This window comes from Ziziphus jujuba, chromosome 3 (assembly GCF_031755915.1).
Source record: "Ziziphus jujuba cultivar Dongzao chromosome 3, ASM3175591v1".
Classification (NCBI taxonomy): domain Eukaryota; kingdom Viridiplantae; phylum Streptophyta; class Magnoliopsida; order Rosales; family Rhamnaceae; genus Ziziphus; species Ziziphus jujuba.
The window spans coordinates 24,054,921-24,069,496 of NC_083381.1; the positions used below are offsets into that span (position 1 = coordinate 24,054,921).

General features: G+C 35.6%; 1 protein-coding gene across 1 annotated transcript; it reads left to right on the plus strand.

Annotated features, from left to right (window-relative positions):
- Positions 1-6,049: 6,049 nt before the first annotated feature.
- LOC107423380 (receptor-like protein Cf-9 homolog) lies at positions 6,050-8,439 on the plus strand. The gene is made up of 2 exons (XM_048476968.2): positions 6,050-8,350; positions 8,419-8,439. The coding sequence occupies exons 1-2, from the start codon at positions 6,050-6,052 to the stop codon at positions 8,437-8,439; spliced, it is 2,322 nt and encodes a 773-aa protein (XP_048332925.2).
- The last annotated feature ends 6,137 nt before the right edge of the window (positions 8,440-14,576 follow it).

Genomic DNA, 14,576 nt, shown 5'->3' on the forward strand with positions numbered 1-14,576 from the left:
CCATCGGCAGCAATCGATTGCAAGACTCCTGAAGAGGTATGGTCTGGAAAACTTGCTAATTATTTAGATTTGAAGGTGTTTGGATGCCCTGCCTATGTTCATGTTAATGATGGTAAGCTTGAGCCTAGATCGAAGAAGGGCATATTTCTTGGTTACCCGCAGGGTGTAAAAGGATACAGAGTTTGGCTTCCTGATCCAAAGTCATCTAAGGTTGTGATTAGCAGGGATGTTGTGTTTGATGAGATGGCAATGCTGCATCCGAAAAAGGAGCTCGTTGTTTCAGACAGTATGCCAAAGCAGGTGGAGTTTAGGGTGGAGGAAGTAAGTACTTCACAGAATGGTTCAGTTTCAGGCCCATTTGAGACACCCACTCATCTGGAAGAAGAGAGAATTGAGGAGGTGCAAGAGCATTCAATTGCCAAGGATAGACCTCACAGGGAGATCAAGAAGCCCTCTAGTTTAGTTGACTATGTCACTTTTGCTTGTGTTGCAGCACAGGAGATCGAGAGTCCCAGTGATCCTTGCAACTATTATGAAGCCATTTCATGTGAGGATTCTGCAAAGTGGTTAATTGCTATGCAGGAAGAGGTGGAGTCGCTTCATAAGAACCACACTTGGGAGTTGGCATTACCTCCAGAGGGTAAGAAGATTGTGGGATGCAAGTGGGTCTACAAAAAGAAAGAAGGCATTCCTGGTGTTGAAAATGCGAGGTACAAAGCACGTTTAGTAGCGAAGGGGTATTCACAGGTACAGGGAGTTGATTTTAATGATATATTTTCCCCTGTCATTAAACATACTTCTATTCGTGCTTTGTTAGCGCTAGTTGCTATGCATGATTTAGAGTTGGAGCAACTAGATGTGAAGACCGCTTTCTTGCATGGTGAGCTTGAGGAGACAATTTATATGCAGCAACCCGAAGGTTTCGAGGTTGAAGGAAAAGAGGATCATGTGTGTTTGTTGAAAAGGTCCTTGTATGGTTTGAAGCAATCCCCTCGTCAGTGGTACAAGCGGTTTGATGGGTTTATGGTTAGCCATGGCTATTCTAGAAGCCAATATGATAGCTGTGTGTATTTTAGGAAGTTGGAAGATGGCTCATTTATCTATTTGTTGCTTTATGTTGATGATATGCTGATAGTGGCCAAGAAGAAATCCGATATCAACAGATTGAAAGCAGAATTGAGTGGTGAATTTGAGATGAAAGATTTGGGAGCGGCAAAGAAGATTCTTGGTATGGAGATTGAGAGAGATAGATCTGCAGGTAAACTTTTCTTGACTCAAAGATCTTTTGTTGAGAAAGTTCTGGAGCGTTTTGGAATGAAGAACGCTAAACCTGTAAGTACTCCATTAGCTACTCATTTTAGATTGTCTGCTGATATGTCACCACAGTCGGATAGAGATATTAAGTATATGTCACATGTTCCTTATTCTAGTGCTGTTGGTAGTTTGATGTATGCTATGGTGTGTACCCGTCCTGACATTGCACATGCTGTTAATGTTGTGAGCCGGTATATGGCTAATCCTGGCAAACAGCACTGGCAAGCTGTCAAGTGGATTCTAAGGTACTTGAGAGGCACTACTAACACTTGTTTAGAGTTTGGTGGAAGTAAGGAGGGTGTAAGTGGATATGTTGATGCAGATTTTGCTGGGGACCTTGATAGAAGGAGGTCCACTACTGGTTATGTATTTACTCTTGGAGATACTTCTATCAGTTGGAAGTCTGTTTTGCAAGCAACAGTTGCACTATCAACTACAGAAGTTGAATATATGGCTATAGCTGAAGCGATGAAAGAAGCTATTTGGTTAAGGGCGTTGATAGGTGAGTTGAGCTCTGAGCAGGAGAGTACGGTCATCAATTGTGATAGTCAGAGTGCTATCTATCTCACTAAGGATCAGATGTTTCACGAGAGGACAAAACATATAGATGTTCGGTATCATTTTGTACGTGATGTTATTGCTCGTGGAGATATTGTTGTCAGCAAGGTGAGTACTCATGATAATCCTGCTGACATGATGACCAAGGCACTTCCAGTAGCCAAGTTTGAGCATTGCTTGGACTTGGTTGGTGTTTGTTGTTGAGCTTTCCCTTTAGGGGCTTTTGTGGAAGAGGATGGCAACTTTTATCGAAGATTGGAGTTTTGTATGTTTTTCATTCCTTATATGGAATTCGTGTCAAGGTGGAGATTGTTAGAGTTAGTGACCCGAATTCTTGTTGACCTGACCCGAAAAGCTCGCGGTGTGACCCATTTGGTGAAACTAATTTTGGAGAAAAATTTGGGGCTCTGTGGTGGAAGCGGAGGTCTCGGGCCGATAGGCCTGAGATCGTAGCCCACCATTGAGCCCGACGGGGGTGCGGGGGCAGCGCCCCCGTGGTACGGACCTGTTCAATTTTAGGGTTTCTTCTGCATTATATATTTTTGGTTTTCGGCTGTAATTTAGAGTTCTTAGGGTATCACGAAATTTAGCTCACCTTTGTACCAATTTTTTCGATATTGGATTTGCTTCTCCCTGCCCGTGGGTTTTCCCGTCAAGGGTTTCCACGTTAATTGTGTGTTTGTTCTTCGCTTTCTTTGTTTCCGTTGCTAGTTATTTTTCTCCCAATTCCATAACATAATATATAGTGGATTCTTCGAGGGCAGTCAAAATAATTATGTCATTGCTGCCTATGAATTGAAAATAATGGTTCTTTTGAGTTTTGAACATACGTAGACTATAAGTAATACCATATTTCCAATTCATAGTGAGGGAACGTGCATTTTCACATAAGCATTTTCCCCCTTTATTTATTTAAATTTTCTGATCAAAACATATTTATTATAACGTACTTACAGGCCACACTGGAGCACATTCTTGAGAGGATTGCATTGATATCTGAGGCTGAAAATGTAGAATGGCCATCCTTAATGCACATTTTGGAGGAGTGCTGGCTGCAAGATCTGTAGTCACACTGCAATATATAGGAATTACTCATAAATTGTGTTTGTGCTCCAATGAAATTGGACAATCAAATTCTCAGTTTCCTGATCTATTTGACTACGAAAATTTCTCTTAAGTTCTCTGTTTTTTTTTTTTTTTTTTTTTTATTTGGTTCTATTTATTCTTCTTGATAAACAGCAATTATGTAGCCAAAGTATATATTGTTATGATGTTTAAAAGTCATGTTTACCATGTACACACACAAGCCTCTAATCATTATTGCGAGTGAGATTAGAGGCTTTGTTGTTTATTATGAGTGAGATAATTAGGAACTGCAACCCCATTAATTTTTACTCTTTCAAAGCAATTAATATTGTAGCAATGGCTGTGGTTCAAAACTATTTGTTTGCCTCCTGGCTGCTTATTGTTGGAATGGAGCCATAGAGGTGCCAAGAGCACCAACCCAAGTTAACTCTTTAATGTCTAGAGTTTCATCATTCTTTAGAATAATTAGAGATAGTGTAGAATAGTGCACCTGTGGCCCAGTTCTGCATTAGAATCATTTCGAATGTTCTGGGTTTTGAGTGTGTTGTACAATTTTTTTGAGCTTGATCCAAAGATATCATGATCAAATGTATGAAAAATGATAGGAAAAGGGCTATTCATGTAATTTCATTTTATGATAATTGGCAAATTGGAAGCTAATAAGCAGCTCTCTACTTTGAAGGATTTTCAGGTGTTCGATAGAGATGTCTCCAGTAATACTTAATATGCTGGGTATGAATGAAACTGAAAGCCATTGGAGTTATATTTGGATAACATCCTCACCATGAATATATATATATATATATATATATTTATATATATATATATATATATTGGCTTAACTTATAAAAATTAATGCCTCTTTTTGTTTTGGAACTCTTTTTTTTTTTTGGTCAATAACAATTAATTGCAATGAAAATCATTTACGAACCCTAAAATAGGTTAAAGACCAATGTTTGAGCAACATTAGTAGTTGTAGCTTTCACAATAAAACGAAAGGTATATGTAAAGAAAAAGTTTAAGCTAAAAAAGATGTGGATGATGATGTAATTTACTTGGAATGGTGGCTCGCTTGGATTCCCAACTTAGACAACTTTTGAGTCGTGGTGGGTGGACGACTCGTTTTGTCTCAATCAGAGTAGTTTTCATTATTTTAATAGGAAAGTTCACTAAAGTTTTCCAAAGACTTTGTTTATTTAGACAATGATATGAAATTTAGGTAGAAAATACTTTTTTACAACTTTTATTTTTGTTAAATATAAATGAAATTGTTGCTGTAATAGTTTGAAAAAAATCCCAAATTGCTAGGACATAACCCTTTTGTGTGGTTTATAGTCTTCATTATTAGTGAAAGGAGCTAAAGTTGTTCTAACCGTGCTTGATACCATGAGCGTGTAGGAGTTTTCTAGCAAAACTTTATTTATATATTTTTATGTTTTTTTGCCTTGGCCAAGACCCTATAACTTGATTGAGTCTATTATTGCACTGTTTTGTTTCTATGTCTTCCGAAAATTGTGTACAGAAGACTCCTCAATTTCTGATACTAAAAAATTATTAACCATGTAAAATGAAACAAACGAGATATAGTTTAGCCTTTTAATTAACTATATCACCGTAAAATGTTCCTTTTCAATGGAAAAGCCAAAGATTCATGCTAATCATAAATGAAGGCCTTATTACACCCTATATAGGAAACTGCATGGGAAGGTTCCAATGAAGTGGTAACCGTAAAAATTTATTATACAACTATTATACAGGTAATGTGATATTATGGACCACTTACAAGTAGATATTCAATAAATATTTTATAGGATCTATATGCTTTATTTCATTATTAGATGACGTTACGCATAATAACAGGTGATTGAGTTTATATGGCATGTAATTAATAAGAATAATAAGGAATGATATGATTCCATTGTATGCAAGTTTTTCCCCTGAGTCATTAATCACAATGGCAATACAAAAGGCTTTTAAAAGCAGTCAAGATTCACCCATGCGGAAATGTCAGACCGACAAGGCATCTTTCACTCAGCTGTGGAAAATTAGGAACTGCAATCCCATTCATTAATTTTGGTAAGAATTCTTGCTCTTTCAAATCAATGCAACTTGGTCAGCTTTTTTAACTTATAGTGGGTGGATGACTTCTTTTGTCTTAGATGTGGTTTTTCACCATCTCTATAGCCTATAAGGACAGTTCACTTAATTCTTCTCAAAGACTTTTCAAAGTCATTAATGCTTATAAGGACGTTCACTGACTTCTTCTGAAAGACTTCTCAAAGTCGCTAATGCGTATTTGTGATGCCTGATTTCCACATATTCAAAGCTACTTTTTTTTTTCCTTTCTTTTTTTTTTCCTTTTTTTTTTTTTTGGGGGGGGGGGGGTAGAACCATAGAGGTGAAAGCTTTTTAAACAGGACTTATGAATGGAAAACAAAATTAGCAGATAGAATAAATGGAAAACAAAATTAGCATTTATAAAATTATCGAAGACTATTATAGATTTTTATGGACTTCATTTTAAATGATTTTGATAGACTTGTCATTGACTTATAAAAATAATATTAGATTATTTAATATTAGAAAGTGTCATTCTTTGGGAGAGTCTACAATTATTCGGAAAAATTAACCTTTTTTTTTTTTTTTGGGTAATTTTGAAGAGATAAAAAATATGGGCTGTTAGAAATTTGATTCTTAGGATTTAAGAAAATAAGGTGGAAAATAATTCCTTTCAAAATGGTATCGTTATAATATTTTTAGAGAAAGTGATTACAATTTTTCTAAAGACACACATTAAATTAATTACTTGCAAATTTTGAGAATATCATTACAAAGCAAACACTGAGAAGGAAACTCATTACTGGAAAATTAATTTTTGGAAAACTGTTTCATTGTCCTATTAAAATGCAGCTAACGCGCCACGCTTTTATCAATTGGATTCAGACGGAAATTAAAAACAGAGTCAACAATCAGTCTTTTTCATAATATAATTAAAAGACAAACCACGTAGTGCACAGATTTGCATTCATTATAAATATGTACACAGCTTACAGCTATTAACAACAAATACAGTGGTAGTAGCATTTTTCTGATGGGTTGGTTTTCATTGCTATCGTTGCTTTTCTTTCTTCTTCCTTTTTCTTCATTTCAGACATCGTCAAATTCTTCTTCTTCCTCCATTATTCATCATCTTTCTCCATTGTGCCATCCGTACGAGAGATCCGCTTTGATCCAATTCAAAAACTCATTTTCCGTTAACAATACCATTGCTTCTGATTATTATGATTATGAATGTGATGGAATTGATCCTCCGACAGTCTCTTGGGCCAAGAATGACGCATCAAATTGTTGTGCATGGAGAGGAGTCACGTGTGATGAAAAGGCTGGTCATGTGATCGGCCTTGATCTTTCTTGTGCCAGCCTTCAAGGAGCTTTTCATTCTAACAGCACTCTTTTCTTCCTTCGCAATCTACAGAGTCTTCACCTCTCACAAAATGATTTTGGAGGCTCAACAATTCCGTCTGAAATCGGTAAGTTTACCGATTTAGAGCACCATATATTGCGTGATTCTAATTTTTCAGGGAATGTACCACCAGAAATCTCGTACCTATCCAAACTGGTTACGCTTGATGTTTCTTCGAATAATTTTCATAAACTGAAAGTAGACACTTTTACCTTGAAAAGAATTGTCACAAACCTTACCAATCTTGAAGCACTTTCTATGGATCTAGTTGATATGTCCTCTGTTTCCCCTGTTGTCTTGATGAATTTGTCTTCTTCTTTGATAAACCTTACGCTCAATTCTTGCAGTCTCGGAGGGAACTTACCTGCAGATTACATTTTCTACCTACCAAAACTTGAAATGCTTTATTTATTTGGGAATGAGAATCTCACTGGTTCCTTGTTCCCTAAATCTAATCGGAATAGTAGTAGTCCACTCAAGAAATTTAGTCTTTCTGAGACTAAACTCTCAATAGATTTCCCTTATCTAATTCAAAATTTCAAGTACTCTTTGGAATTTCTGGGCCTCGGAAGTTGTAAAATACTAGGATGGAATCCCACTTTGCTTGCTAACCTCACTCAAATCAGTGTGTTAGATCTCTACTCTAACAATTTCGGTGGTGAAATCCCATGGTCATCTCTGATGCATCTAGAGCGCCTCATAACATTAGATTTGTCAGACAACAACTTTACCGGCCAGCTTCCTGAAATTTCTAGTTATAACTCCACCCAACTTTCTTTCTCATATGATAACTCATCAAATAGTTTAACATCCGGCGGTCCTCTTCCACTGGAGTTAGAATTTCTGGAGTTATCTGATAACCTACTCAACGGTACAATTCCTGGTTGGCTATATTCCTTAAAATCTTTGGAATATCTAGATCTTAGAAGCAACCAATTCACTGGTTACATTGAGGAATTTCAATTCCATTCCTTGGTGGCTCTTGATTTAAGTAATAATAAACTCCACGGATCCCTTCCAAGCTCAATCTTTCAACAAGTGAATCTTACTTACCTAGATCTTTCCTCAAATTCCTTGAGTGGTGATGTCGGGATAAACAACTTTTCAAAGTTAAAAAGACTGGAATACCTTTTAATGTCAAAAAACCAATTGAGTGGAGAGATACCTTCTTCGATTTGTAATCTTGTTTCACTTGAATATCTTGATTTGTCGAATAATTCTCTCACTGGGACGGTTCATCCATGTCTTGGAAATTTTAGTATCAGCTTATCAGTGTTGAATCTGCATATGAACAAGTTGCATGGCACAATTCCTCTGACATTTGCAAAGGGAAATTCATTGAGGAATCTCAACCTTAATGGAAATCAACTTGGTGGGATATTGCCGCAATCTTTGGTCAGATGTAAAAAGATGGAAATGTTAGATGTTGGAAATAACAAGATGAATGACACATTTCCCTACTGGTTGGAATCTCTTCCAATGCTACAAGTTCTTATCTTGAGATCTAATAGATTTCATGGTTCCATAGAGGTTAGTCCCAAAACTGCACTTCCTTTCCGAAAGTTGCAGATCATGGACCTCTCTGACAATGAGTTCAGTGGCAATTTGCCAACAAAATATTTCAAGAATTTGTTGGCCATGATGGATGCACATTCGGACCGATTGACATACATGGGAGAAGATGCATATAATGAATCTACCATTGTTGTCATAAAAGGTTTCTTTATTGAAATGGAGAAAATTCAAACCATGTTCATAACAATTGACTTGTCAAAAAATAATTTTGAGGGAGAGATTCCAAAGTTGATCGGGAAGCTAAAGTCTCTTAAAGGGCTCAACTTTTCTCATAATAAATTGACTGGTCCTATCCCATCAACATTGGAAAATTTGAGTAACCTTGAATGGTTAGACCTCTCTTCGAATGAGCTTGTTGGAGAGATTACTCAACAATTGACAAACATGATATCTCTTGAAGTGTTAAACCTCTCAAAAAACAGATTCGTTGGACCCATACCTAGTGGCAAGCAATTCAACACATCATACAGTGAAAATATGGGATTATGTGGATTTCCATTGTCTAAAATATGTGGCAATAATGAGGCACCACAATCTCCGACCACAAAGTTCGAAGAAGAAGGTGGTTATGGGTTTGACTGGAAGATCATCTTGGTGGGTTATGGATGTGGAATCGTGATTGGAGTATCATTGGGATATATAGTGCTTTCTAATGAAAAATTTACTCTGTTTTTGATAAAGATTGGATTCAGTAATTTACTGTATGCCTAGAAGACACTGCTTGCTTATGTGTTTGGAGGTGCGAGAACAAATTTAGTGAGGTATGTAATTAACTATGCCTCCTGTTACAGTTTTTCTTTATTTATTTTTCTCTATAGTGTTATTAAAATTTTAGCCTTGTGAACTAGTTGGAATTGTTATTATTATTATTATTATATTTTTTTTCCTTCTCACGATACTATTTGTTGCCTCTTGCAAATTTGCATATCCAGCCAACATAGATTGTTTTGTTTCTTGTAACAGATCATTAGTACTCTTTTTTTTTTTTTTTTTGGCAAACAGAACATTAAATACGCTGTATTGTAATATCTACAATGAAAATGTTAAAGGTGGAAAAAAAGCTTTAATGTAGAAAAAAAAATTGTAGAATTTTGGAAGACATATAATATCCTCTTTGCTAAAAGTTAATCTGATACTTCTTTTTTTTTTTTTTTGGGTTAAAATATATACTTCATTTTGAATTTTTAATTGAGGGAAAATAATATCCTTAGCTTGTTTATTTGTTACTATATGAAGATTGCATTCTGCATTAATAACTTTGTTTTCAGTTGTTAAATCTAGTCGAATTATTAATTTGTATCTCCTATAATGTTGTTTCGTTTCAATTTTCCTAACAAAAATATTTTCTTATTTACACAATTAAAGATAAATTACATTGGCCCTTCTACCTGTCTATTAATTTCGTAAATATTATGTAAAGAGAACTCCACTTTAATTATAGAAATTACAGATTAATAAAGTAATTGTTTATGTGTTTTTTTTTTTTTTTCCTTGTTATGTTATTACAACAATATGTAACCTAAAGAGGAGAAAGGCATGTCTTAAACCTACAACTTCATGGATTAGACTATCAAGTAAATATGTAATTTCCCCTTTGTTAAAACTATGTCTGGAAAATATATCTTGTTAAGTGGAAGAACATGGCTCATATGCTAATCATAAAATAATTGCACATGGCACAAGCGTTTATCTTACTGAGCAATACCAAGTACACCCAACATTATTCTTCTTTTGTTTTTGTTTTTTTTCATTTTTCAGATTTTTCAAGTACACCCAACTTATATTATTACATACGTCCATTAAAAAATAGAGAGTAGGAAATTTCTTCCAATGATAATTGCAAAACCAGATGAAGAAATTAGAACTATGGAAATCAAAATGACTTTGTTTTGTGTGTTCCTTTTTTTCTTTTTTTTTCTTCCAACCAACATAGAAATGAAAAAAGAAGTTTTTTGTTTTATGAACTTATAATCTTTTAATTTGTTGCAGGGGCCGAAGAAAGGTCTAAATGTCGAGATGCTGAGGTTGGAATATATATTGTGTTATATATTAATTGTTGGATGAATATTGATGATTATGGGAATTTTTTTTTTTTTTTCTTTTTCTTTTCCTAGAGGAAATTGGTGTGTTAAAGAAGTTTCGGGAAGATGGGTGTGTGTACCAATAGAGTCCAGGATGGTTGTTTAAATTGGTCATCCGATTCCCTGGATTCATAGGCAACATAGTTATGAGGCTAGTTCTTCATGGACCACATCGGATCGTCGTTCCGTACGATGTAATGCATACAAACATAACATGCATATATATATATATATATATAGATATTTTATGTACATACTATATACCAGTGGCGCCGACGGTACTTAGAGTCCTAAACACTGTCAGATAAGGAGGTTATAGAGAGAAACCGACATATGATCACGTGGCATCCCACAGTGCCACTGCTAACAGGCGTCTTGACCACGGAGGGGGACGGCTATGGCCAATATCAAATTTGCCTGTCCTAGGTCCGATGGCAACGGCAAAACAACCCCCTATAAATAAACCTGTACGCTAATCACATCCACTTGAGTGCTAACCATATCCACATGCGTGCTAATTATATCCATATATACAGAATACCGATACATGCATGGTGTATCAAGAAAAACTCTAAATTTTTATAGTATAATTAAAATAATGAGTTTTGATAAAATTTTATAATAATATAATATAATATTATAAAATTTGAATTTTAATAAAATACATTTAAATTTATGCACTTTTATCAAATGCATAAAATTTCATATTTTCCCTTTAATCACTTTTACCAAATGCATAAAATTTCATATTCTCCCTTTAATCCATCATCACAAATTCATCAATTTACATACTCCATCTCCACCACCAGAAAATTAAATTTATGAATAAATTAATGTAACACCCCGTCCCGAACCATGTCGGAATTTTTTTGCACGTTGACCGAGGTTGCCCGTTGACCGTTGACCAAAGGGGTCAAAAGTTGACTTTTTGTTCCGGTTGGAATTCTAGGTTGACTGAGGTACCGTTACAAAGTACACATTGGCACGAGTTCGTAGACTAGTAGCACGTTGAAAACAGAGCTACGGTTTGAAAGTTATGAGCAAAACAAGTTGAGGTCCAAACTGTCCAAGGGGTGCCGGAGTTGACTTTTTATTCATGCAAGGTTGAGCTTTGACTCATGCATGGTTGTGAAGTGCTCGTCGATATGAGTCCGTAGACTAGCGGCACGTCCGATTTGGACATGTGGTTTGAAAGTTGTGGACCTGTAGAGTTTTTCAAATACCGTATTATTTTAATATTATTTTTTAAACGCGTAACGAGGTGCCACGTGTGACTTAATGAAGGTGACCATGTGTCACCATGGTGAAATGCCACATATCAACCATGTTTAAAATCAAATTATTTTACTATTATTTTAAATAATAATATTGTTATTTAATTATTTAATTATTTTTATTTTTTATTTTCCTTTTTCTTTTTCTTTTTCTTTTTCTTTCCTTTTTCTTTTCTTTTTCTTTTTTTTTCTTTTCCCCACGTGGGAAAACACCTTCTTTTTTTTTTTCTTTTTCTTTTTTTTTTCCTTTCCCTTTCCTTCCCTTCTTCCCCGAGCCCGACAGAGACAAAATGCAGAAATTTTTCTCCCTCTCTCTCTCTCCTTTGACTCTCTCACCCTCTCTCTTTGACCGACCGGTTGGCCGGATTTCAGTTGTCGGAATGCCACACGCGCCGGCCACCGGGGAAGCCCACCTCGCTGTGATCTCGACCCCCAAATTTCCCGGCCTGTCGCCGCCGGACGCGCCCAGATCGGGCCGGTGAAGCCGGCGGTGGCCGGTTATGTTTTTCCGGCGATTCTCGCCGTTTCTGACCAACCCAGCCCGTCCCATACCTCTATCCCACTATTTTCGACCCCTCTGAGTCCATTTCCGGGGTTAGATTGCCCAAAATCCCCACCGTTTGAAAGATCCCTCAAGTTTAAAACCGGCCGAAGCTTCCCGACGAAATTCTGGCCACCTCCGGCGGAATTGGGATCGATGGAGACCGGATTTGTAATCCTCATCGCTCAAGCTTCGATTCGGTATATTATTCACCTATTTTGGTTAACGTTTGTGTTTGACCCCCCGGGTACCGGGTATTATTTACCCGAATAAAATATTAATTTATTTGACTGTCTGTGAATTGTGTTCTAGGAGCACCGGTGAGTCGTGGAATTGATCCCATGGTGGATCATGGTTTAATTGCGTGCTCCAGGTGAGTGACCCACCTTCAAAAATTATTTTGGGCAATTAATTATGTTTAATTGGTATTTAAATTACGCTCATGTGGTATGATTTAATTATGGTTTTATTTTGGTTTAATTTATTTATTATGCATGAGCAAAGTGTATGTTGGTAGTATTTGTCCGTGGTTTTAAATTTGATTTTTCGGGCATAATTGGGTTAAATATTTTACGAAAATATTTGTTTAAATTTTATAAATTATACCCGCGGTATTTTTATGGTTGCACCTCGTATTTCGAGAAAATTGTGGTTTGTTGTTATCAATGTTTCGTACCGGTTTATTAAATAAAAATATGTGGGATGGTAAGTGTGAGAATTTAATGTATTTCCCACGGTAATTTTGGAAAACGGTACGGTTGGTTAATAATGTTTATTTTTAGACGCACTCATACAGTATTGGTGTTCTGGTGTATGGACAAGTGATAGCGCACAGGTATTATGTGGTTTAGCGCGCGGTTATTATTTCTCCCGTTGTTGCCATTGGACCGTGGGCAAGCAAGTTTGTTATTGGCCACAGCCGCCCCCCTCCTTGGCCGGGAGATGGTTTCAGCAGCGGTACTGTCGGGATGCTGAAGTGCCGTTGCAGGTTTCTCTCTTTAACCCCCCCGCCAGTCGGTGCTCGGGACGCTGGGTATCGGAGGGCATCACCGGTATATGGTGTGGTGCGTCAGGTGTAATTTGCAAATAATGTTTAAACCCCAAAGGTGTTCAAAAATTATTTACTATAATTTATTATATTTTAATTATATATTGGGGTATGTATTTATTTATTTATTGTTTATCAAATGGTTTAATCCCTTGGTTTTCGGGAGGTACGTACATCGGGTTTTGTGAAATTGTTTTAAAAAGGGAACATTTCAAACGGAGTGATTGGTGAGAGTTTTGAGGGAAATTATTGTTTCCAACAGTTATTAATTATTATTATTATTTTATTATCATTAAAGGTGTTCAGTAGTTAGGGTCACTCATTGAGATGATTAGCATCTCACGTTTTTAAGTTTCGTTCCCTTAGGTGCAAGTGGTGGTAGACGTTCTTCCGGAGCGAACCAAGTTTTCCGCTGCTGTTGTGTTTCGAGAAATACTTCTGTACTCTTTCATTTCAGTGTATTATTTCTTTCATCCTTGTTGTATTTCTGTTGATTAGCACTTCTTAAAGTTCTGTATACTATTGGGATACTTATGTTTTATTTATGCACTGGACTGTTGTTATTGTTGAGAAGTGCTGAAATTTGTGGAACAATTTGTAGTTTGCGGGAGGAATAAGGGAACGAGTATAGAAGTGTGTTTTCAGTGCAGATAATTTGTGGTAAGTCCATCCCTTAGGGGAGGCTCTGCCGGATTTTCCGTTGGAGGGTCCAGTAGGGTTTTCCTGGGATCAGGGCTTGTCTAGGGTTCCGGGGAGGAATTCTGGACGGGTCCTGACAATTAATTAATTAATTAATTAATTAATCAATCAATGCATAAATATATCTTTTGGAAATACTAAATTTTAAATAAATATTTTCTTTCAAATCCATGAAATCAATTTACACCAACCAATATAAAAAAAATACATAAAAATTTATACATAATTAAAATCACATAATTGCATTATTTATGTATCAAAATTTCAACATTTAAATCAACAATAAATTTAATAAATATTAAACCATAATTTCATAAAATTAATCTCTTCCACAATAATTCAGTTTTATAAATAAATAAATAAGCACATAAACATATTTTCTTTATCACAGTAATTTAATAAAATTAATTCCTCAAACCTTCAAATCAATTCATATCAAATATCATTAGAATCACATAAAATTTCATATATAAATAAATAAATGAGAATATTTTTGTTATGCGTTATAACCTCACCAACAAATTAACAGTAATTTAACAACTGAAAACTACAATCCTTAATTTCGAAAATACAAATTAAATGCTATTAATAACTTTGGCACCATAATTTTAAATAACAATTTTATTTAAGCATTAAGCACATAAATTCCCATAACACAATATTTATATATATATATATATATACACATACATATGTATACACAAGCATATATGCATATGCACATATAAATATCTTCAAAATATATATATATATATATATATATATATATATACTTGCAGTCCGTCTATGGTGCAAACGGTCCTCATACGGACCACAGTATTGGTGACGGTTTTTCATAGTATTGGTGACGATTTTCTAAGAAACCGTCGTTAATACTATAAAAAACCGTCACTAATACTGCGATCCTCATACGGACCGTTCTCACCATAGAATTTTC